At 39.8% G+C, this 26,315-nt stretch overlaps 1 protein-coding gene across 20 annotated transcripts in view; it reads right to left on the bottom strand.

Moving 5' to 3' along the window:
* ptprdb (protein tyrosine phosphatase receptor type Db) overlaps positions 1–26,315 on the bottom strand; it is a 196,753-nt gene that overhangs the window by 6,914 nt on the left and 163,524 nt on the right. For 11 of the 20 annotated variants that reach the window (XM_044115204.1, XM_044115203.1, XM_044115216.1 and 8 more), the window contains 16 exons: positions 25,587–25,843; positions 23,913–24,006; positions 22,299–22,523; positions 22,054–22,214; positions 21,344–21,355; positions 19,959–20,071; positions 18,166–18,207; positions 17,651–17,748; positions 14,492–14,615; positions 9,563–9,738; positions 7,652–7,675; positions 6,106–6,225; positions 5,279–5,433; positions 3,561–3,846; positions 1,159–1,337; positions 946–1,072 (listed from right to left, as the gene is read on the bottom strand). In XM_044115204.1, coding sequence (XP_043971139.1) covers positions 946–1,072; positions 1,159–1,337; positions 3,561–3,846; positions 5,279–5,433; positions 6,106–6,225; positions 7,652–7,675; positions 9,563–9,738; positions 14,492–14,615; positions 17,651–17,748; positions 18,166–18,207; positions 19,959–20,071; positions 21,344–21,355; positions 22,054–22,214; positions 22,299–22,523; positions 23,913–24,006; positions 25,587–25,843 — 2,193 coding nt within the window. The remainder of the gene's footprint in view (positions 1–945; positions 1,073–1,158; positions 1,338–3,560; positions 3,847–5,278; positions 5,434–6,105; positions 6,226–7,651; positions 7,676–9,562; positions 9,739–14,491; positions 14,616–17,650; positions 17,749–18,165; positions 18,208–19,958; positions 20,072–21,343; positions 21,356–22,053; positions 22,215–22,298; positions 22,524–23,912; positions 24,007–25,586; positions 25,844–26,315) is intronic. The other 9 variants (XM_044115214.1, XM_044115219.1, XM_044115220.1 and 6 more) reach the window with 3 other exon arrangements.

The raw sequence follows: 26,315 nt of genomic DNA, 5'->3' as shown, positions 1-26,315 counted from the left end.
AAGTCCAGTACTTGAGAGCCGGTGTCCTGCAACCTTTAGAAGTGTCTCTGCTTCAAAAAACCTGAATTAAGTAATGAGGCCATTAGCAGAACTTCAGTAAATACTAAGGAGCAAATTGGGCTATTTGATTCAGTTGTGTTAGACAGGACATTGATTAAGCACTGGCTTTTGTCACCTGTGCATTACAACAAACCAAGTATTTTGTCATCATTGCTTGTGATAGACCAAAAAGTGGTACATAATTGAGCACAATACCAACAAAGGAAAATCTGAATTTTATTTCGCTGTCTGAGTCAATACTTTATTGAAGCAACTTTTGCTGTAATTACAAATCCAGTCAATCAAGTCTTTTGGGATACATGTTTAACAGCTTTGCCGATTTAAAGACTCCTTTTTTTTTCCTACCCATTGTTCATAATAAAATAGCTCAAGTTTAGACAAATCAGAGAGTGAAGAGCCACTTTCAAGTTTTCCCAGATATTCTCTGTTGGATTTAGGGCTGGACACTTCTAACATTCACACTGCAGCTCTGACTGTATGTTTATGGTTCTTAACCTCCTGGAAGATGAACATCTATGTGTTCTTTTTTTTTTTTTTTTTTCACGATTGTGCTGTAATTAGCTCCACCCATTTTCTCCACAACTCCAACCAATTTCCATGTCCCTGCTGAAGGAAAGCCTCCTGACAGATTGATGGTGTCTCTCAGTAGGTTTAGGGTGTTCAAGGTGATGTGTGGTGTTACTTCGCTACCACACAGAGGTTTGTATGTGGAGCAAAAAGTTCAATTTTGGTATTATCTGATGCTTTGTGGCAAACTCAAAATGTCACTTCTCTCAACTTTCTGACATAAGGAACAGATTTACAGAGGATATGACTAATAGTTGTCCATTTTATGGTTGTAGCATAAAAAAATACTTCCACCATGCATGTTAGTCTTTGACGTACCCGTCCCATTTCTCTCAGTTTGGTCAACATGACAACTATAGTGGAGTTGTGTTCCCACAGCATTCTCCAGTAGTCCTCTGTGGTCTCAGCCAGTGGGCCCTGGGTTGCTATGTAGGCCCGTTGTTGCCTGCAAACAAAAGCACATGATAAATGTGTAGCTTACCCTCCAGACAAAGCAACAGCAATTTCAAACGAATAGAAAGGGGCGAATACCTGTATCCATCAATGAAGCTGGCGTTGATGTAGTCGGACCCTTCCACCCCTCTGATTGGCTGCAGACACACGCGCGTCGTCTCATAGGGCATAATGTTCACCAGTCGGTTCTTGAACTTGTTGCATGGCAGATTGGCACTCACAAACCGAGACGTATGGGCCTTGGCACTGGCCAGACGCTGGAAGCAAACACAATATCCATTATACGTATATTAAATCATTGCAAAATTACTTTTGATAAAATTTTAAAATAAGAGTCTATGAAGTAATGATATGGGTCAACTGAAGGGGAAAAAAAGGACAAAGAAGTGTAAACAAATTCAAGGAGCATATTGAAATGCATTCAACACAAGCTCTGGACATCCTCTGGCAACCTGGATAAGTAAAACAGGAAGATTGGCTAAACCAGGCAGGCCTCAGGATATTTAGCCCGACGTCTTAAATTGAATAAACAAAGCGGGGGCGACTCCAAGGGATCGGGGCAGCGGTTCAGGAATGGAAAGGGGCGAATATAATGAGACGAATAAGAGGAGGAGAAAATCAAGAGTTGGGGTGCAGGAAACCACAAGGCCCCACACTGTCTCAGCTCACATATGTGAACCACACATGAACCAGCACCGGAAGGCAAAAAAAGTGGAAAAATAAAAGAAAAGACCCTCACCCTAAGGAAGAAAAATAAAGACAAAATCTTTTTTTAAAATCAAACCGTGATTTTATGTGAGTACATGTGCAGACACAGGGAATACTCCCCTGACCCTCAGCTATTGGATGACATTGCTTTTAAATGGGAGACAGAACAACAGAAAAACGGGCCGATGGAGAAACCGCAGACGCTGGCGGAACAATGGGGTCCGGTTAAGTGAGCGGCTGTGAAAGAACCAGCTCTACCTTGTTTTCTCACAGGCGAGTTGAGACAGAAAATCCCCCCTGACCACAGCTCCACCAGTCATCCGGCTATGACTGCAAACCGGCTTTCCAGCATCAACAGCAGTAACTCTTCACGCCGCCTGTGCTGACTTTGATTCTGTTTTATCAGCAAACAAACACGACGTCTTTACCACTCCATTTGACACATGCCAATATTGGCTTTGAAAATGTTGAGCGAGGGGGAAAAAAAACACCCTGCCTTAATCGCGGAACCGCATGTGTTGATTTTCTCACACACATGCTTCAGCTTTTCTTTGATTTTTATGCGTTTGGATATGACACCCATCATCATGCTTTGTAGCTTCAGACGGCAACCCGCGACGTCCCGTGGGTGTTCCACCAAGATGAAATGCAACAAAAGAGACGATCGTGGCATTTTGGTTCCCATTCGCTGTCTTTTGGAAGGAGACCACTGCTATTAAGAGGGGAATGCTGGGCCATTTCATGGAGGAGACTATGTGGCGTTGCTTTATGTTGACTTTGCCTTCTGAGCATTTGAGCAGACATAAAACATTTTCCGTAAAAATCTGAACCACCTGCTTTTACTTTATATATACCTGAGACAGCCAGAACAGTTAGACCTGCAGAGATCTTATCAGATGAAGTGGATATCAGAGTAAAAAAGTTAAAAGAGTAAAACATCAATCAGCAAAGGTTCTTTTGTAAACTTTTTTACTCAAAGTTTACAAAAGTACATCTTTGTGTAAAAAAAAAACATGTGCTCCCCTAATTTCAGAGGCACGATCCTCTCCGGTAGCACCAGCAGATATTTTAAGCCTCACAATGAAGAGCTGCAAACCAGCAGCTCTCTTGAACTTCAACCTTAATTCATATAACAACCTCTTTAAGGTGAACTGAAATGATAAGAACTAGTAAAACATAATATGACAGGAAATAATAAAAGATTGAAAGAAGCTTAGAGGTTAACAGTTAAAACATTCCTTCAAGACGAATCCTGCCAAAAGTGGCGATAAATATAGAAAAAAATAAATAATAGGCTTGATTTGCATCCAAAAAAAAAAGAAATTTCCCAATTTATCTGGTTACACGGTGTGACATAAATTAATATTTGTTTATCATTTCCAATAGTATTAATTTAACATTACCACGGTTATTTAACTTCTCATTTTATTTCCAATCTTTTTGCTTTACTAAGTAAAATTTTTTATTTCATTATTTTTTTCCATTTTCTATTTTAATACAATTTTACATACAGTTTTTTAAGTTATTTAATTTTTCTCATTTGTTAATGTTCCTAAATTATTTTTTTATACACATTTTTTTCTTATTATGTGTTGGTTTATTTTCCCTAATATTTAAGGTGATTTTTGCAGATTCTTAATAGGCCACTTATTCCATTGCTAGTTTGTGTCGTGTTTGTTTTATCTGTTGCATAAAACAAAGACATATAAAAAAATCTCATAAATCATCTTACATCTAATAAATCCTTCAGTGGTGCACATATTTGTCCTTACCTTGAACTCCACCTCCATGCCAGTGACGTTCTCTCCCGGCTCAATTTGCGTCAGCCTCTGGATATAGGAGTACAGATTTCTGGCAGGGACCTCAGTGTTCCCGCACGTCACGGCCTCCAGTAAAGCATCATGGATGAAGATGTACTGGTCTTCCGTCTGGACCATGTAGTTCCTCTGAGAGCGCATCAGCGTGACGTGGCCGTAAATGTCGACAGTCTTCTCGTGCTTGATGCGCTCTGTCATACCGTCTATGACAATGAAGCAGCCAGTTCGGCCCACACCAGCGCTAAAACGATAACAAATAAATAAATAAATAAATGGGCCGACAGATGGTGATGTGATTGTCTCACCTAGGTTGGATGAGACCAATGTAAGCACTAAATCTGAGCTTGGAAAGCTCCAGTGTTTGGCGCCTAAATGAAGCAAAACACAGCAACGATGCCAGCAGGAGACAGTACCAACAAGGCATGTAGAAAATCGAAATCAGCAATGAGTCAGCATCCTAATCATATCACCCCCATCGACATATAATCCAGAAATTTTATACATTTAGCTGCCGACCCTAACACTTCACATTTCTGCTGCGCTGGTACCTAAACGGCGAGACGACCTGACTGAGCAGGTTTCTGCAAGCGAATACAGAACCCTTTATATGATTATATTAATTTTACTCTGCATGTGCGTGTTGTTCAGGTGGAATGAGATCGGGCCCGTTGAGGCCGGTTGATGTGTTAAGGTCCATCATGATGGAGTCTTGCCGAGATAATTAAATTTGACTGATAATCCTGCTGGATACTCCATCTGACTACGACAGAAGATTAGGAAGAGCTCCTCTCCTGCCAGCCTCCTGCCCTCATCCCCCTGACTCTTTATCTTCGCTCTAAGTACCCGTCCAAAACTCGAACGCCAGCACCGCCACTTTTTCACTCTTACATTTTTCCTTTTTTTTTTTTTTTACACTCCATTTTCTCCCCATCGCCGTGATTCTTTAATTCATCATTTTCATTCACTGCATCCGGGATTTCACTTCACCTTCTCTCCCATTCTGCACAAATCTCCCCCTCTAACTTCCACTCCCCTTGGTACCACTTTCTCTCAATCATTGTGTCCGATCCCCCTCCCTTTCTTCCTCCACATCCATACTCCACTAATTCCTCCTCCTGAGAGCTTCTGCTCCATATTTTCCCCACTCAGCTCTATCCTTTTTGTCCTTCCCTTGCTCGCTCTCTCTCGCTCACTGGTAAAAGCAAATAGCTGTTTCTTTCCAACTCTGGAGCTCGACACTGTGCCGTGACAGTAATGACACGTTTTCAGAATCTTCTTCCATCCAGCAAATGAGCCTCCCGCTGCTTAGACAGCAACTCATTTAAATGTAAACTTACGAACCCAGCTTCTCTGGCAGCATGAATGGCCAATTTTCAAAACTGGAAAGTAATCATGGGAAATGTTTGAGATGGTGAATTTTGTTAAGAAAGGAATCCGGGAGCCGAAGCCAGTCATGGTGGTCTGGGGTTTGCATATTGGCAGGTAATTCTAGGCTGTCTAAAAAGTTTTAAACAAGTGCTCTTGAACTCTGGCTGATTTTCATAAACTAAAATCCCAAACTACCCCCTCAAAAACATCTTGAAGATCGGGTTTGTTTCCCTTTTGCATTCACTGAATAGGCATAAATACATCTCAGTAGCTGATATAACAGTATTATAGAAAATCAGACACACCTGCAATGCACAATCATTGGTCCAGCATCTGGGGGGTTGCAGGCTTTGACCCGGCGGAGGAAGGCCAGGAACGGGGTGGGATGTTCGGGGACCCCGTGGTCCGGCCAGGCTGTGAACTGGAAGTGACGAACCTCACGCTTCTCATTAGAGCCGCTCTGCAGGAGCAGATAAGGCGGATCAAATGCAGATTAAGATACAGTTATTCTTTTAATAAATTATTTTAAAATCATCAAGATAAAAAGATTTTTATCCTCCTGAAAATTTGCATGTAGGAAAATATTTACAAACTTCTTTACAAAAGTAGGTTCAGACAAATTTATTGCTACGTCTCATGAGCCCTGGCTGTAAGCTCAGGTTTTTGAATCTTTAAGTCTATTGTTGCATTTAGATTTTTTTTTTTTTTGCTAGATGCCTGATCGGACATCTAGCAAAAAAGAATAGTCTGGAAATAATAGTCAAGTTATTTCCGGATCAAAGTACCTTTGCTGGGTTGCTTTAGGTTTTGAGAAACAAAGAAAACTGCCTGAACAGTGTCATGCAGTTACCAAATTTATTACATGGTAAATCATTTCAGCAATTTTAGCAACCTAAAAATTCAACAGTTTCTAATCACCATTTCAAAAATGAAATGAGCTGCTGGGACTTCAATGTGTTAATTTTGATCAATTAATTAAATATATTCAAAAAGTTTAACGCAAATATTTTATTTTCCGTGAAGAATAATGAAATAATTTGAGAGCGCTGCAGTGTTGAGGAGCATCTCTCTTCAAAAAATGTCATGTGGACACTTGATTTTGAAAAAGAAGTATTACTGTTTTGCATGCTACCTTGTAAAGAGCAAAGGTCCTCATAGAGTAGGTGGCCAGCTCCACTGTGTCCAGCAGAGTGACCTGGATGAGACCATAGGTCTCTGTGCCACGTGTTGGCCAGTACTGATCACATTTCACCTACAAAGGAGAAGACGAGGACTTGTGAGATGCAGAAGTGGTTTATTTTACATGTGCACATTTCTGTAGAAAAACACTGAAGAGGGCACAAGTGCAAAAGAAGTGAAAAAAGAGAGGACAGTGATGAAGTAGATCAGTTTGAGAATTTAAATAATTCAGACAGATATATTCATACAGAATCAGACCAGTGTGGCGGGAGAAGGGTTTTAGTGAGAGTGTGCAGTGAAAAGTGACAGCAAGAGGAAGAAAGTAGAGAGAAAATGGCCACCCGCTGACGAATCCTCCAACGGAACCACTTATAGGTTGTAAAATGCCCAGGACGAGATTTGGCTATGCATGTTCCCCTGCGCTCCATCACAAATACCTACAGAGAAATCTCATGGCATGCCACGACCATCAAAGCACCTGGAATTTCTTGGTCTAGAACGGTCATATTTGTAGTTCTGCAACTTGGCTTGAGAGACTAAAGAGAAGGGAAGAAAAGAAAATCCCAGAGGAGATAAAAGAGGTTGGTAGGGGCAGGGGGGGGGGCAATGGGCCTTGGCAGAACCAGGCCAAACCAAACGTTATGTGCTGATCCCTCCAGTCCTCACATCAAAGACGGCTCAGTTTGCTCTGCATTCCACTGCTCCAAACTGAGGATTATGCTTTTTGGCCTGGATGTTCAGGCTGTAATTACAGCTTTCCAACTGTTGTTTTCCCACCAGACCTTGAGACAGCGCAGGGACACAAATGGTTGTACACGTAGGGGGGCTGAGAGCGCTGCCAGCGAATAAAGAGGGCAGAATAAAAAAGGAAACTGGTGTGACGACTATATTAACCATAGATTTATGGTCCAACAGCACGACTGTGGCTTGATTTGCGCTAGGAGGAAGGGTTCTGGCAAGATTCCCATGGTGGAACCATCTGTGATCATTTTTATACTTAATGTGTAAATACAAGACTGAGTAACGCTGAGAGGTGTTAATAAGATCAAATGGTTTTCTCAAATGAGCAGCTTGCTACTCTGACATATACAGTCGTCCAGGGCTGGGAAGAAAGGAAAGAGGCAAATATCTCCAAATTAAAAGATGTCCCTGCAGGACCTTAACAACACAGGTAAAAAAAAGATCTTCATTAATCTTTAGCCTCAGAGGTTAACTAAGATTTTATGTAATGACTGATGAACTACTCTTCTTTTTAATGGTGGGAGAAAAAAAAAGAAAAAGTGTTGTGATCATGCAAACTGTACACATTCATGTGCACTGTCTCTGACCTGCAGTGGTTATAGTAAAACCGATTTCAGAACATGTGTTTTGGTAAATGAGTCTACATTATCACTTAATACAGCCGAGAAAACAAACCAAACAGGGGGAACAAAGGGGCAAAAGGATTAGGGTGCATTAAAAAGGGGAGGATTAGAAAAGGAGTGAAAGAGAGATCTTGCCTTAGAGAAGAAATAAGAGGGCATCTGAGGGTCAGAGAGACACAACAGAGACAGTTGGAAAAGGTTGAAACGGAAACAGAGATTTAACACAAAGCATAGGTTAGTAGGAGAAGAAGCACAGACGGGGAGAAAGGATCGTTTTCTGAAAAGGACTCTGGACATAATTGGTTAGCACTTAATCATGATTCATACCTCGAGCCATTCTTGTTCACTTTATTCTTACGACATTCTCATTATACTGGTTTTTCACTCAAGTGCACATTCAGTTAACAGCAAAATGCCTCAAAACCAAAAGACTTTCTAATTCATCACCGGCCGCAGTTTAGCTTTGTCTGTAATCCCCTTTCGGCCTTGCTCACCAACATATTCTGTTCTGCTCTTTTCTGTTCTGATCCACTGGATGTGGCCTTGTGCTGCTCACTGGTTTAAGCCAAACAAAATGATTTAAAACTAATGATTATGTGCAGAGCCTTGGAAATGTGTATGTGCCCCTTTAACGCTAGTCATGAGAGAAGCACAAGTTTTAATATAATACAAATAGACTGAAGGGAGATTAAAAGAATACATGATTGACACTGTTTCAAACATTTAAAAATAATGTGGAACTGCCCTCAATCAATACTTTTGTAGAAGGACCTTTTGCTTAAAATTCAGGTGCAAGTCTTTTGGGGTATGTCTGTACCACCTTTGCACAATCAGACATTTTTAATTATTTTTTTATGCACAGAAACACAAGCTGAAATCAAACTGATTTGAGAGCATTTGTATGACAGAATTTTCAAGTCTTGCCACAAATTCTCCGAAGCTTTTAGGTTTAGAATTTAACTAGGACATTTTCTAAAATTCCATTTTAGTTTTTACTGTGTGACTGAGCTCTATTTCCGGCTGACAAGGGAGACGCTGCAGCTCTTGGCTCTTTTGCTGTCTCAGGTTTTCGTTTGGGGTTTTTCTGTATTTTAGCTCCATCCACCTTCATACTGACTCTTGCTTACCTTTTCAGTTCCTGCCAATGAACAGGATCCCCACAGCATAATGAGTTTTACATATAGGCCTAAACGTCTCGTCTGACCAAAGAAATGCTTTTTATTTTTTTAATATGCTTGGGCTGACCCATGGATGGCTTGTGGCAAACTTTAAGCAGAACCTCAAAGTCATGCTTTTCTTTCAACAACAGGTTTTGCACTCTTTGATGAGGGTAAGTCTTTGTAACAAAGGACTAACTGCTTTTCTGTCCACAACTCATGACTTCTGAATTGGTTCTGCGGGATTTTTTCAGGGGTATCAGAGTAAGGAGGCGTGAAAACAAATGTATGCCACATTTTCCAGCTTTTTAGTTATCATTTTCTTTCCACTTCACATGCATATGAAGTGGACAGCGTTATTGTGTTGATCTTTCGATTGATAAGAAAAAACCCAGAAACCTAATGAAGTAAATTTCTATGATTGCCTACTAATCTGACACACCCTGTCTCTATATGCAGTTAGAAAACTTAATTTACTATGCACTAACTTTAAAAATATATAAACTAGGTGATTGCATTTAACTGTTAGTGTGTGACACAATCTAATAATTTTAATAATTTTATGTTACTTTATAAAATTGCTTCATGATAAACCTTTTTTTTTCTTCCAACATAGCCACTAGTCTGCTACAGTTGACCCTAAGTTGCTTCCAGTGATTCCAGTTTGTCTAGAATGATTAGATTGTTTGTCTAATCATTCTAGACAAACAATATAATGTCTTATTCACTTTATGGAATGGGCTTTAAGTTAACTACACTTCCACTGTGTGTGAGCTTCCTTGACCTTTTTATTTTCCACTAGTGGTAAACCTGAGTATGTTGAATTGTCTTTATTCTATCGAGTTATGGCTGTCTTATACTCCAGCGTAACTCCACCACATCGTCTCACCCGTGACTTCTCCTCCAGCTTTGTCATCATGATGATGTTGGCTGTGTGCTGCTCCCAGACCATCCTCCAGAAATCCCCAAAGGTCTCCGGAAGAGGGCCTTGAGTGGCTATGTATGCATTTTGACGGCGGTAGCCATCAATGTAGTTCGCATTAATATAGTCACTGCCAGGGACACCTGGACAACGAGGACACAAAGGAAATCATCAGGAGCTCGAGGAATTAAGGGAAAAACCCACGAGTAAAGCAGAATGTATGTTGGTTTTTCAGAGGAAGTAACTTTAATTTACTTTTATGCACCGGAATATAAAAGTGCGTGTTAAAAGCCTATCACTGTGTTGCATCTACGTTTGAGAATTTTTAAATAAGGCAAGATGTAGTTACCTTGTTTAATTAAAAAAACAGACTCATAAATACTTTATTTTTCTGGGCGACAAGACGGGGCTACATGAAAAATGACAACATTCTTATAGCTTAAAATAATTTGTTTGACAATATTGTGGATGTTCAGTAGAAAAACAAATGGTGAAATGCCAGGTAAAAAACAAAGTATATGTTTTCCAATCAGTGAATTGTCAGTCACTAAGGATGTCTTGAGTACTTTGATCATCTCAAGTTAAAAACATTTTGACTTATCAAACCTGAGCTGGATTGTTCTAAACTGGTTAGTGATTATTTGATTTAAAACACTAAGATCTGGTGTTGGTGAAGAATATCGACACACAGTGAACAATTCACTGACATGTTCAGGAAATCAGGTATACTGATCTGAGTCCAAAATCTGATCTGACCATCTGAATGTTGCAGCTAAAATCAACATTTATCGGACCAGGTAACATTTTTCCAGTTTGTTTTTGTCCAATAGCTAACAGGAATGGCACCTGGTGTCTTCTGCTGTTGGAGAGATGATAATATTCTGCATAGCTTGGCTGTAAGAATTGGTTATTGTTGGCTTGAACCAGTCTACCAGTTCTCATCATCTTTGTCCTCACTAAGCCATTTTCTCCCACACAACTGTGGCTCACTGGATATTTTCTGTTTTTCTTAAATTTCTCTATATATCTGAGTTAGTGTGTGTAAAAATTAAACCACTTGTTTCTTAAAAACTCAGACCAACCTGTCTAATACCAGCCATCCCAGATTCAAAACACAGCAATGCTTTGCTGCCATCTGATTGGAAGATTCACTATTTATGTTAAAAGACAGGTGAACAGGTGTTCATAATAAATGGCATGTTAGTGTACATTTCTAAAATAATAATAAAAGATTTATTAAAATGTTTATTAAAATATTGCTAAAATCCTGTTTTATTCTAGTGAATCCAGTGTATCATTTTGCTTTCTAATATCGAGTGTAATCTTTATATCCCACAAGTTTTTAAAAAGCAATCGCAGTTCTTGATGTGAACATCCCTGTGAACATCAATTATTCTTATTATTAAGCTATATGGCGGTGAAAAAAATGAAATGGATTATTAAAGTCTACCACTCTGAGATGGTTTATGTCAAAGTAATAAAGGTTGAAAATTATATAAGTTCCTGGAATTAATGTTTTCATAAGGCCCAGTGTCCTCTGGTGTTGGATTGTTCCGTCGTCTTGTTTTATAATACAAGCTAAGACGATCATGGGCCTAATCAGAGTATACTGTGGATGTTTCGCCTATAATGGCAGTACGACTGTAAGGCTCTCTCTGTGTAAGACTTGGCTGACGCTGCCTGTCCTGCAGGGGATTGTGTGTGAGTGTGTGTGATGTGGGAGACCGTCAGTGTGTGTTTGATTTGGGATAAGGCCCGCTCATCTAGGGCCTAATACCATAATCCCAAAAATCACTGAGTCACAGCTCAAACATGCATGCATACGGCAAAACACCAAAGCACACGCAAAGACATGCATTCAGAAAAGTACATTGCACGTTGAGCCATGACCCGATTCTGCTGAGGTGGGAGACGAGAATCCTTTAGAAATTTCTGATGACAGTTTACAGTTTAAAGAAAGGAAGAAGTCAAAGGGAAAAAAAAGCCGAATCCCCACAGAAAGAAAGTATTGAAGCAGATTTTCTGAGCCAGATTACTTTATGAGGACGACCCATACAGTTGTAAAACCCCAACCCGACATCTCACACAGCACAGACGCACAAACCCGTTTAAATGAAAGTCTTTTTGTTTTTTTTACACATCTTCGTTCCAGTGGGATGGGGACAGACAGTAAGAGGAGCTTCTAACATGTGTTTATCAAACTCAGTCTTTAAAGGACAGACGGCTTTAATGCTCTGATGCGCTTTAACTTTATTGCAAGGGACTAAAACTGAAGCATTCTGCATATAAATGCACAAAGACTTCCACTTTATCGGTGGCTGTACTGGCTTGGCAGGGCTTGCGCTTTTATGAATGTACGAAGGAGACTGGGAGCAAAAAGTGCATATCTGTGCTTTTGCACATTCTGTTTCTGTTTTTTTTTTTCTTTTTCAAGTTTTTTTATTTACAGCACAGTGAATGCGTATGTGCGTGTATGCATTGATGAATGTGTGGTACTGTGGGTTTGGACCTGCTCAAGAGTATATGTTTTCAAAGCTGAAAGGAAGACAGACAAGCCAGAGCTCCAGGACAGATGGGGGTGGAAGGGCTTCTCACACATGCTCTGCCCAGATAAGGCTCATCTGTTTGGGCTTGGCCTCCCACTCCCTCCCTCTCTCAGCATTGGAGCAGCCGGTTTCATTGCCTCAGGTCTTTCCCAGCTGAGGTGGGTGAGCATGCTTCAAATGCACAATCAGAACATAACTACGACTATTTTTTTCTTATTTGCTTCCTGCACTCATTTTAGATCACTCACCACAGAAAAAGTGGTGCACAAAGAATGTATTACCAAGAAGTGTGAAGAGCATATTTTCATAACCAAATCCTCTGATGTTGAAATTATTATTGTGTCTTATGAAATCTGTTTTACATTAGGGTGCCATTATAGGTGGAACGATTTCTTTGATTTTATATCTTTTATAGAAAAACACGATATTTTATGAAATGAGGAATATAATATCATTTATGTGACAAAATGCAGAATAAGAACATTAACATTAATAGTTTTTTAAGCATATTATATCAGTTCAATGAAGAGAGCCTTTGTCCACACTAGTTGGTATGTTTTTATGTTTTTCTTCATTTTTAACAATTGTGCTTGAAAGCAGATGGGAGCTACCCCCCAAAAAATCAGCTGATGATTTTCAGCTTCACCAGCCCAAATCAGTGACTGGCAGAAAATTAAAAAATCTGATTTTCATCTGATCAGTAAACTCAGCACTCTTAGATGAGGAAGTTGTCATTGCACTAAGAAGCAACACTGAGCATGAGTGAGGTGTTCAAAATGAAGTCTAAATATAATGAAACTGTACACAAAACCATTTACTAAAGACTTTTAAGGAAGAATGGAATCTGTTAATTTTAGCCACAACAAAATAGAGGTACATTTCAGCTGATATTAGGAATTTTATGCCTTTGCCATTTCCTACTTTGGTAGTTTCAGCTTCTTCACTCACTGTTAATTTGTAAGAACCAAAAAAAAGATGGATTTGAAAATGTTTGTTGAAAAATTAAGTAGAGGGGCTTTAAATAGGGTTGTTTTTTTTAGGTTAAAGTGGGAGAGAGGTTCTAATGCAATCAATGACTTCTTAAGCTTCATAGGTTCTGAAATCTTAGGTTGATTTCACACCAGGGGTTTTGTTTTGATTGAGTGGATAAGGTAAAAAAGCTTCACAGATTCATTTGGCTAGACACCATCATGTAGTTAAGGTAGCTGGTCTGTTGGTGCTTTATCACTGCAAGAGCAGCAGGTGAAACAACATATTGCTCTTGTGTACTAGACAGATGTATAGATACACAGAATGATGGCAGAGAGGGAGAGATCATGACTTGCTGCTGGGGGTGACCCAGAATTTGAGAAAATGCAGGCCAAGTATTAGTAAACCTGTAACATCGTCTCTTTAGTTCGCTAAACAGTCTATTTACCTTATTCTAGGTTGTTTGCTCTTAACTTAAATAAAGCTCTACGCCTGCCTTATGAACAGGTGTAGAGCCCAGGCATCCTTACCCTATCTGTGACAATAAACATTTTAGACACAGAGATAATGCGACCTGGGATTTGATGGAGATCCAGATGGGATGTTAAAGCCAGAACCATGTAAGATTGATAGTTGATAGCGGTTCACTGAATGTGCACAGCTGCTCCAGCACCACCATCAGCAGCAGCCCCTGGCACTGGCACAGGTGTTGTGCCAGGACACCGGCGAGTGAGACTAAGGAAAGCAGCATTGACAGAATGGCGAGAGATCCAGTTCTGCATACATGGGAGGTTACTTGTGTTTATTTCTTTTATCAAATCTATGTCATTAATTTAATTTGATTTCATTTCTTTTTTGCGTTACTTTCCTGCATAAAATAGTTGTGTTATTTGTTTGATTTCATAAAACCAATGTAAGGTACAGCATCTTTAGGTGCAGTATTCAAACTCCAGAAATGTAACTCTATTGCATCCGACAGCAATATTTGGTTTAACAGTTATTAGGTAATGTCAGTAATTAACAGCAACTAATTTCCCTTGAGAATTTTTTGAATCATTCGTCTCACTGAATATGTTTTTAAAATCCTGTCACACTTGTGATTAAGATGTTGCAAATTGTGCCTGCAATTCAGCATTCTTGGCATCAAAACCCAGCTGTGGTTCTACAGATTTTCTCTATTATTACACCTGTCCTAGCTTGGCTGCTGCTAAGATAAAAAAAAAAAAACTCTTACAGAAAAAAAAAATTTATATGATAGAACTGGATGTACGTGACTCAGCATGAGAATTTCTTAGTAACTTCTTTATCTAACTGCATCCAAACCTAAAACTCTCAATATGCCTTTAATCAGAGCTGCAAGTCGGATGGAAGTGTTTCTTACCATCAATGCCGGAGAGTATGACCCTCGAGTGATCATATGCAATGACGTTAGCGTAGCGGTTCTTTGGTTTGTTGACCTCCAAGTTAGAGTTCTCCCATGTGAACTGCTGAGATGGGTCTATGGACTGGAAGACACAAAGGCAACACACAACATAGATTTAGAAATGTATTGATTTTTTTCAGATTTGACAGGAAATGGATTTACATAATAGTAAGAAAAGGAAAAAAAAAACCACGAGAACTGACTCATTCAACATAGTTATGATAAAGAAAAATGTACGCAATTTTCAGACAAAAATGTCAAAGTAACAGAAAAAAGCTGTCAGTTTTCGTAAGATAAAAATAGTCTCAAGCTATGCATTCGTGGTCAAAGTATGATTAGTAGGACCAAACAGAGCCCTTTATGGATAGTTATGATGAGGTTCAGGTGGAATTACAGTGAACAATTGCAAAAACCTAATGTTATTATCTTTATGCTTAAGTTTCTTTTCCTATATCTGAAGCTGCAAAATCTTTCTCAGAACAAAAGCAAATAAATAATTTGTAAATGTATTTCTGACGTATTTAGAAATGTATTTAGACTGATGATTTATCTTATCCTCTTTTTTAGCCTGCTCCCTTTGGGGGTGGTACTTGATAGTTCATCTGTTTCCACGTCACTCGCCTTGCCTGCTGAAGGTAGTAAAAGGTTTGTATGGCAGCCTCACTTCCTACAGCTGCGGCTACAATGTAGCATACCACCATCATCATGTGGATGTGTGCGTGAAATGAAAATCTTGGCATCTTTAGCTCTGCATCCTCTCTTTGTTATTTTCATTTCTGAACCAGAAATCATAGAGACCCTCATAACCACTTCATAAACCTTCTCTTTAACAATACTTGTTTCCAACAAGCATTGTTAGAAACCAGTCTGAAGTCTCGTCTTCAACCCTCTGCTTTAGACAGTTGGCCCCAGGTAACTGAACTCATCCACATTCACTATTTTTACCACTTAAAAGCATTGTTTTCCCTGTACACATTGTCTACAAACATCATGATACATATGGATTCCTTTCCAACCCTTTTTGTCATGTTTTCCATCATCAGTGCATACAAGAAGGGATTAAGAGCTGTACCCTTGATGCCTTGAACTAGCCACAAACCAGTGTATTCCTGATGCTGTTCCCAGATCAGGAGAAAACGGGGAGCGCAACATTAGGAACATTTTGACTCAGATTTTCTCATACAATTTTTTTTTTTTAGGATTCTTTATTTCAATCTTCTGTGCTTTTATTCAAAATCAAAGCATTAAGTGTGGTTTCCAAGCAGTATACTAAAGAAAGAATTACTGTCTGATTAATGACTTATGGGTATGGTGTTGCAAAGGGTATTGTTTTTCCTTTTTTTGTCACACATAAACATAAAATGATTTTTTTTTTATTAAAGGAGGAAGGTTTCCAAACCAAAATGGACCAAAGTAATTGCACCAAGCATTCTCAACTACTGGCAATGAGCCTTTTCTTTTCCTTGTAGAAAGGTTGGCACCCTAAATAAATGAAATCATCATGTGAAAACTGCATATTGTATTCACCCAAATTATCGGATATTAAAAATTCAATGATGCTCTAAATCATTTTGGAAAAAACAGACTTCTGTAAGTGGAAATACTAATTTACTGCAGTTTTTATTAAAGTTGCACATACGCTAACTTAAAGCTAACTTCCCACCAGACACTGTCTGGCGGTGCTGGTGAGAGTTTTTAAATTACTGTAACAGACAGTGTCAAACAATGCAGCTACAAGCCACTATTAAAAACACGCTGCAAATTTAAGACACGCACGTTAGTGATTCTGGACAGGAACATGGATACTTATGATATCCCTTTTCAAGGAAGACTTTCCATTTTCAACAGACATACTCACTACCAGGGAAAGATGATAAAAGCACAATAAATTTCCATTGGTAGAGAGAGGATGGTTGTGTCAGACCATTAAGCTCCTGGAGGGTAATTACAGTGTAACCGTTGCTGTTAGCTGGGAGAGGCAGACATGAGGTCATTACAGGGCTGTCAATGGAGAGGCACAAAGAGGGAAGAGCCAAGGCAATTTAGCAATTTTGAATATTTTACGACACATAATTATGGTTTTTGTGGAGGAAAAATGGACAGGAGTGGTGCTGGCTGAGTGCATGTATGCGTACTCGTAAGTTCAAGACGGCTTTCCACACAGTGCCAACACCAAGTGTGCCTGATTATCACACCGCAATCATTTCTGGCCTCCCTCTGGTTCCTCGGCCGCTCTTCCACCCATCTCTTATGCTCCTCTGCTGAGGGTTCAGAACCGAACAAAGCACACAGTCATGCAGAGAGAATGTGAGGCCCAGCAGAGCGGTTCCTGCACCAACCACAGTCTCACACACACAGCTTCTCCATCACCGTCTTGTCTTTTCCTCCTGCTAAATGCCCTCGTTGGATTATTTTTTTCGCCTTTTTCCTAAATGTGTCCTAGAATTGCTTTATACATCTGTCACGCACAATCTGTCTCTGTCTTGTGGTAGCCAATTAGAGCCTTATGCCTTCTCCTTCACCCAAAGGCCCTTTGGTGGACATGCTTTTTTTTTGTGGCAAAACAAAACATTTTTACTGCTTTAACAGCTCTCCGTGGAGCTCATTGTAATGCAAGCTCTTGCTGTAACAGCCGGTGTACTTGGAAATAATTTTGCTGATCTGTCCACTTTTGTTAGTGAGCATTACCAAATTCAGGCACACTGTTATCTCCAAGTTAATACCGTTATTGCTTTACATAAACTGTGGTGCAAGTTGAAGGCATCGAGCAAAGAAATTTCAGAGAACACTTTCTTTCGTTGCGGATGCTTCTTGATCCCTGCTTTCTCTCTTTCAATGCCAGAGCGCGGAAACAAGGGTGATAATCATCTGGCTGCAAGCAAACTGTGTTTGAACTCACAAATTTGACATTTTCTCTCCCATATTTGTACGCAGAACAAGACAATAATAAAAGGGAGGAAAATGGACTTTATCTTGTATCGTTCAAAGTCAGCAAATCAAAAGGGTTGTCAATGCGGAGGCTACTGAAATTGAAAAATAACATGGCACTGATAAACATGACTGACTGTAAGAAAACCAGATGAGTTTCCCCGAATTGGAGATAATCAGCATTCCTACCTCGTACTCTTGAGAAAACTTGAGATTGTCATTTGCCTTGAGGCGCTCAATGTGATCTGCCAGCTCAGAGATGGGGACGGGCGGGTGACTTGCCATGCCTGCCGAGCACAGTGAGAAACAGTGAGACGTTGTTTTGATACCGACATTGTGCAACTGAACTATTTTAGAAGAAAAAAATTAAAAGCTGTAGTCTCTGAGGTGGTGTTTAGAGTACTGCCAAGAAGCAAATGAAAGTTAATTATTTTGCAGGTGACTTTTTTTCGGACAGAATAAAATAATAATGATGTACGAAAAATGCATCCTGATTGCATATGAGCACAGCTGGTGAGAATCAACAGCACAGGTGGTTAAAATATAAGCATGGATTTGTTTTGTTGTTGTTTTCTGTGGTGTTGCTCGGTTAAATGTTGTCAATTAAAGCTGCTTCGTCCTGAATGGGATGGAAGGTTAATTAGAATGACAGATAGAGGGAGAGTAAGAGAGAAAGATAAAGAGAGAGAGAGAGACTAACTGACTTGACAAACGGCGATAACCACGGTAGACTGATACACGATACGCTGCGAAAGGAGAAAAACATCAAAATTAACCTCATTAGTACAACAATAACCAGAACCAGCATTCCATGTTTAGCCTGTATGTCCTGTTGAGAAGTTTACACACATTCCTCATCAAGGCAGAAACATTTTATAAATATTCGAGCTGCTTTTAAAAATACATTTCAACCTTCAGAGTGACATGATAGTGCAACAAAGAACTTTAGTTTAAAAACTTTTGTTTGGCTGCAAAAGTTTGAATTTCTCAGGAATATTTTCCAATACACACAGGGTCATAATGATCAGTTAAGTTAAGGTAAAGATACTGGGATAGTTCTAGTTATTTAAGCTGTTTTCTTACATCTGAGAGCTTTGAAACGGCTTGATTTCCTGAAATGAGTCTGACTTTCGGCTAAGGGAGAGCCCAGACACCCTACGGAGAAAACCCATTTTGGCCGCTTGTATCCGCGATCTCGTTCTTTCGGTCATGACCCAAAGCTCATAACCATAGATGAGGCTGGGAATGTAGATTGACCGGTAAATCGAGAGCTTCGCTTTTTGGCTCAGCTCTCTCTTCACCACGACGGGCCAGTACAGCGCCCGCTTGACGGCAGACGCTGCGCCAATCCGCCTGTCAATCTCCCGCTCCCCTCTTTCCAATCATACCTCATTCGTGAACAAGATCTTGAGATACTTGAACTCTTCCACTTGGGGCAGGACACCCCCCCACCCTGAGAAGTCACTCTACCTTTTTCCAGCTCAAGACCATGGCCTCGGATTTGGAGGCAATGATTCTCATCCCGGCTGCTTCAATCTCGGCTGTGAACCGCTCCAGCAAGAGCTGCAGATCACAACCTGGTGAAGCCAATAATACCACATCATCCGCAAAAAGCAAAGATTCCATTCTAAGGCCACCAAAACGGATCCCCTCAACACCCTGGCTGCGCCTAGAAATTCTGTCCATAAAAGTAATGAACAGAATCGGTGACAAAGGGTAGCCCTGGCGGAGTCCAACTCTCACCAGAAACAAGCCCGACTTACTGCCGGCGATGCGGACCAGGCTCTGTCACCGGTCATACAGGGACCCGACAGCCCATATCAAAGGGCCCGGTACCCCATACTCCTGGAGGACCCCCCACATGGGTCCCTGAGGGACACGGTTGAATGCCTTCTCCAAGTCCACAAAACACATGTAGACGGGTTGGGCGAACTATCACGCATCACTCCAGTTAAATATTGATTTAAAGGAAAGTTGAAAAATTTGGAGACTTTCTTCCAACTTTATTCTTTGACTCTTTGGTGTTGAATGCACCAGTAGACAAGACAGAGTGAAACAGACCCTTAGCATGATGCTGTCACCACCAAGCCTGATGATTGGTAGAGTGTTAGGTCTGAAGGTGTCATCTAAACTCCAACAAACATTCTTCTTGTCTGTTTTCTTGTCTTGCTTTATCCTTCCTTTACCTAATTGTGAAGCTTTTCTCAAGAAGGAGTTTGGCTTGTCCATTTGGGCAATGGAGAATTTCAGTCAATCTTCTTTCTTAGTTGTCACCCTTTAAGTCCATGTCAATGTAAAAATAGATACAGCAGAAACATAATTGTGGATTTATGTTTATATTTGATCTTGCATGTATAAACTGACTCTGTGAGGGGAAAATCTAAATTCCAGCCTATACACCCTAGTCTTCTTAAAAATTATTGTAGTTAAATGAATACAATCTTCAAGATCCATGTATGTAAACTTCTCACTAGCATTGTATATGTCTTCCACCTACCTGGAGTCTGGAAGTTGATCCTCCGCAGCTCCACAGGATCTGTGGGATGGTGGGAGGACATGGCTTTGCTGCAGGGAAAACTGCCCTTCCTTCCTTCGGCCTCAGCTCTTTTCCTAGAATAACAGATGAAATTTGGCTCAGGTTCACGTGTCTGAAACACCTGGTATGAAATTAAGTTTGAGTCTATATGCTTATGCCAAACTTAATTATTTTTTCCAATGTCTCAATATATTGGACATGATTGTTGGTAGCCTTAGATCTCTATTTTCAATTTATAGTTCCTGCAGAACCAACTCAGGTCCGTTTGCCTGGTTGACAACATTCAGAAGAGCATCACTTTTTGATTAGACTAGCAGCATTGTCGGTATCAGGAGAAGAAAAACTTTGTCAGATAACATACAAATGACTTTCAGGCACTTTGAATAGCATTACTGGCTAACCATTAGCCGCTAATGATACTAAAGTTATGAATTTACAACATCTAAACTAAATGGGAATTTCACAATATCTTACATGACTTTGGACTGCAGTTGAAAGTCATAAGTTAAAATCTATCTATCCATTATATATCATGTTTATTTTCATGGGGTTGTTAGGGGTGCTGATGCCTATCTCCAGCGCTCTACGGGTGAGAAGTCGGATACGCCCTGGACCGGTCGCCAGTCCATCACAGGGCAACACAGAGACAGACAGGACAAACAACCTTGCACCCACACACCAAAGGAGAATTTAGAGAGACCATTTAACCTAGCAGTCGTGTTTTTGGACTGTGGGAGGAAGCCTACTTTGTCCTGGCACATGGGGAACATGGAAACCCTATGCAGAAAGATTGGGACTCAAACCCAGGACCTTCTTGCTGCACCCAATCAGAAAGTCCAATTCTGTTTTTAATGTAATAGTGAAAACACGAAAGGGAAGCACTCTCAATATGTTTTGATTTTTAGCATAAAGACCACCTTAGACTTGGACAAGCATAAAAACTGTAATGTATAAGTTTGTCAAATCTTCTACACTGATTAAACTTCATTAAACAGATTGTTTGTGGAAACCAACAAAAATAGATTTGTTATTTTTACCAGAAGATTGCTAAAATCTCTTCTTGTCATTTTATGAACCCAGTATTGTGTATTACCACATCCTGTGAGCTGATGCATAATATTTACACACCCATAATATTGGCTGCTATATTTATCCAATGCAGTGTATAAAGCTTTTCTTCTTGAATTATTTAATCACTTAAGGTAAAGAAGCAGTTATCAAAGCCACATTAGCATAATTTGACACTAGTTCAGTCTAATATCTGCAGAAGTCCTTGAAGAGGTTTTTTTTTTAGGAAAAGTGGCTCTGTAAGCCAGAGGAAATGTAAATAAGGAGTGCTTGTTTACCTGTCAGGTTTGCTGGATCCAAAAGGGGGGGGAGGGTGTGCAGATAAAAGGACAGACAAGAAGGAATAGCATTAGTGTCCGATCAAAGTGCATCAGAGACAAAGGGAATCCTGAGCTCATCACTTTCTTTTTCACATTTACACTAATCAGTTTCTTGGTTTGGCATTAGATATGCAAAATACCACCTCCTGTGGACACAAAGAGCAACGGTAGATTTAACAAAGAAAACTTCATTGCTATGCACTGGAAACGCATCATGGCTAACCGTACTGACGCTATTATATCTAATAGCAAATTAGAAAACATGGCTCCAAGTGCAACTTAACTCCAGATGAGACATTAACAGTCAGAATTCTCTAGGAGTAATTCTCCAGGGCTTATGAACATCAGATTATTGCCATCAAGGTTAATAATTGTGCTATGCCACATCTGTCACAGCAATTATTTATGTGCATTAAAAAACTCTTGCCAGCAGAGCTGATGATTATCATTAAGGACGCTAACGGCTTGCAATATTATCTTACTCTGTCTGTCTCTTATGTAAGCAAATGCTGCCATCCGTATACAAGCAATAATACAGAGCACAGGGACGAAAATAATTCAAACTGAATGGAAATCTATGAGATAATGGCTTTTAATTCCTCTTTTTTCAGATGAATACAATGAATCATATCTCAATCCGTGTTCTACTGCCAAAAGGTTACTCTTACCTCTTAAATAGAAGAATAGCGATGACAATACAGACAATGAAGATGACAGCTAGCACAGGCCCCACGACCCACAGCAGACCCTCCTCCTCGTCAACAATCGGCTGGGGATCCACGTCCGATGCGGTCACCGGATCAGAATAGGGGCTGGTTGAGAACATTGTCTGCAGGAAGTCATAAGTTCAGTCATTTTAGCATAATTTTTGCATCAACAACATTGTTTCCTGAGCACACAAGACTGCACTTACATTTTCTGAGAGGTCCAGTAGAGCAAGGACAAAGAAGACATACTCCTGCCCACCCTGCAGAGGACGGTTGCGGAAGTCACCGTAGTTTCGACCATCACCTAAAGTGAACTCGAGTGGGAGGGTCTTAAAGTGAGCAGTGACATAAGCTCTGGGCTCTGACTGGCTAGCCTGTCTGCGGATGCGAAGGGCCCGGCTGACACTTGTCCTGTTTATCTCTTTGAGGAGCTGAAAGGGAGAGCAGCAGAAGAATCTGGTCAGAAACTTATTTAGATGAGCAAGAAAGGAAAGTGTTGGAGAATAAACAAGATGTGCAAAGTACTCAATCATACAAAGATAAAAGGTAGAGTTGTGGGAGAACTGTAGCCAACAGCTGGGGGTGATTGTCCTTTCAGCACCTTGCCCAAGTATTCCACTGTCACAACTGCAAACTTCAATGTAATTATTGGGACAACACAAACTGGCCATCAATTATAATGTAGAAGGAAAATTATGCTGGGTCTTAAATATTTTACAAAAAAACATATTGGAAAATGTGGGATGCATTTCTATTCAGCACCCCGAGGCAAAACTGAGTAAAACCACTGTATGTGGGTGTTTGAGGTATGAATCAAAGCTTCTCCACAGTAACCATGAGCCTTTAGGCTGCTTATCTGATTAGTGCAGTCTTTGCCCAGCCCATCAGTCTAGGTGTATGGCCATGTCTTTGTAGGTGTGCAACTGTTGTCAATTATCACTCATAAGATTGTGAAAACCACTCTACAAGGTATTTAAGGCATAGTTTGTTCACTCATGCTTGCTGACTAACCCTGCTTTCTTGTCTGGATTGTTGTATTTACACTAAGATTAAATAAGACACAAATGAACCATACTCACTAAGCAGATAATTTTAAAGGCATCTGGCTATTCTGGGGTATCAGTGTATCATAATTTTCAGATTTGTATATTGCGAGAGACCTTTACAAACGTGTTCATTTCACTTCATATTTTTCACCCCTCTGTGAGGGTTTATCACATGATATCCCAAGCACACACACACTGATGTTTGGGATTAATGCATGAAAAAAGTGGAAGATTTCATGGAGTTTGAATACTTTGGAAAGGCACTGAAATTGCTAAAAGTGTTTTAGTATATTTGTATCCTAAACAACACCCTCTTTAAAGAAAGGAATCTCTGATAATTTACCCAACATAAAAAACCCATCAGTGCAGGAGCAATAGGCAGCAGAAAGCATTGTTTCCAAGGCAAATTTGTCTTCATCAGCTGAGGTACTGTCACATTTATCTACTGATAATTTGAGCAGCACATCATAAAAGGCTATTGAACTAATCTTACACACATGAACGTGCCTTCAGAATAGCATAATGAGGTGATAAGGTCTTTAGAAGTAGCCAGAAGTGAAATTAGAAGGGAAATAGTATCCAAAATCATTGTTTGGAATAAATGAGGTACAGATAGCTTGTCGTCTACATTCTGTGAACTGCGTAAGCGTTCACTTCACTTTAAGGCCCCTCATTGTTCAGATGTCCTTGGTCCTCCTACAATTATCACTGCTGTCACTAAACATCGTTGTCCTGTATAGATATGCATTATGATCAACATTAAGCTCTGCTTACCTCATCCAAATTCATCTGATCAGGATCGTCCCAGGGATTTAGAAACTTTCCTCCTCTCTGCTTCTTCAGTGGCACCACCACCACATAATAACCCCTGAAGCAGAGCAGACACTGGATTCAAGACTAGGAACTTGGACAAAGTATTTGCAGAGCTTCCACATTTTGCTACAGCCATACTTGAAATCACATTAACATAATCTCTTTGCTCAAAATTCTATACCCCATCAATTACCCCATCATGACAATGTGCAAAAAGGTTTTAGAGATGTTTGCAAATTTATAAAAAATAGAAAACTAACAAATTACATTACCTGGAGACACAATTCAAATTCCAGTGCCTACCCCACTACTAATCTAAAACAATACATCAACTTGGTGACCCAAGATGTCAAATAAAAGCCTGACAGGCTCTGATCAGGGATTAGCCCGTCAAGAACAAAAAACAAAAAAAAAAGCTTTTTTTAAACCAGCAAAAGCACAAATGCTCAGAGGTTCGTTCAATCAATCAATAAATCAATAAATCAATAAATCAATCAAATTTTATTTGTATAGCACATTTCAGCAGCACGGCATTTCAAAGTGCTTTACATCATATCAAACACAGAAACACAAAGTCATCAAGTTGGGGGTTCTTGCTTTTGCATCCATAAAAGGTTTACCGGTTACACTCCTACTGTGTTATAAGGAACAAAATACCTACTGGTATTTTTATTCCCACTCACACTCACAATCATGCAGTTTAAAACAGTGTTAACAGCCTTTCCGGCACGAGGCTCCGTACGCCTCTTTCACTGAATTTTGCTCTGGGACTCCGTCATCCCTCACGGATTTTTGTGCAATTCTATGGTACCTGTTAGTGTCAAGAATTTTCACTCTTCCCTTTTGGAAGTTGTTAAGAAGACAGAGACATTCAACAGTGAATTGAGATAAAGTACAAATATACAGTAGGAGTAGCTACTAACAAGAAATCACCACATTACGACGTTAGCAGAAAGCAGAAAGTTGAGTATGTTACAGTAAAGTTGCTACGTTTTATCCACTCAGTCATAAAACATGCTAGATTTAAAACTGCTGACAGACTTTTAGAGATCTCACTGTTAATGTTAATACAAAATGACCGCTGTTTTGAAAATAGAAAAATGATGAATGAATGAATTGGGCACAAAATCTTTGACCGGTGCCTCTATATAAATAAAGCTGGAAGATTGACAAAGCTATCACTTGATTGGAAGATCATCTATAATCTTTACAAGTGGTTTCTAAGGCAGCAGTCAGTACAGATTAAATAATAAAAACAGGATGTGAATATCCACACTTTTCAAGACATAAACAACATTGCAATTGCAAAGAGGACAAATGTAAACAGCAGAGTGAATCATCCGGAGTTTTGAAATGCAAAAAATGTTATCGTTTGCTATCTATTTTTGGTTTTATGGTTACAAAACACAGACGAAAGCATGAGCCCTGGGCTCTCATTTGTGGGTGTTTTCAGACATGCTTTGCTGGCAAATGTTTGAAATCTTTTGTTATAGGCCAATAAATAAAATAAGAAAAAACCCTGACATATGCTAAAAGATATCTCTCTGGGAATGTAGAACAATAAACTTGAAACTACATGACAGAAAACAACTTGTTACTATTTAACCACCACACGTATTGCATTCCCATCATTACCTGACTTTTGTTGTCGTCTGCACAGTTGGCAGCTGCACGGTCACCATTCCATCCGCATTTGTCTTTCCCACAATAAGGGGTTTGCTTTTCAGGATGTCTGGGGCGGTTGTGGCAGTGACGCGGTGCTGCAGCCCGCCAGCGCTGTTGGCGCGGTTTGTGAGCAGGAAAGAGTACTGGGTGTCCGGATCCAAGCCAGTTATGAGTTTCTGAGTCTGCTTGCCGTCTACTTCCACAGACTGGCCTTTTCCATACAGGATCTAGGAACATAATTCAAAACATTCACAAAGTTTTCACACTTCAAAACAGTTGTTTTCAAATGCAAAAACATCAACACGGGGCTGCAGATCAAAGGTATGGCACTTTTATTGGGTGATAATTTCAAAATAAAGCTAGCTAAACTGTGACACATCACTTGTATTAGTAAGATTGATGAGGTGTGATGTGTAATGTTTTGCTATTAATGAATTCCTGTTTTTTTTTTGCATACTTTATTTGTTTAGGCACAGATTTACGTTGTCTTATAACCAGACCAAATATTTTAGATCTCTTGAATACCCCTTTATGTGATACATTTGTGATACTAATGTAATAACTGATGTATTTATTGCTAAGTTAATTTCTCAGCGAATAAATGGGTAAAATCTAAATAGAAACCTGCAAGTTTACATAGTGTACCTCGAGGTTCTGCATCGGGCCCTCTGCCTTTTCAAGTTATATATGAATTAGCAA

Source organism: Gambusia affinis, linkage group LG04, assembly GCF_019740435.1.
Source record: "Gambusia affinis linkage group LG04, SWU_Gaff_1.0, whole genome shotgun sequence".
In the NCBI taxonomy this organism is placed as follows: domain Eukaryota; kingdom Metazoa; phylum Chordata; class Actinopteri; order Cyprinodontiformes; family Poeciliidae; genus Gambusia; species Gambusia affinis.
Note: the sequence above shows the minus strand (reverse complement) of the source record. Positions and strands in the feature narration are given on the sequence as shown.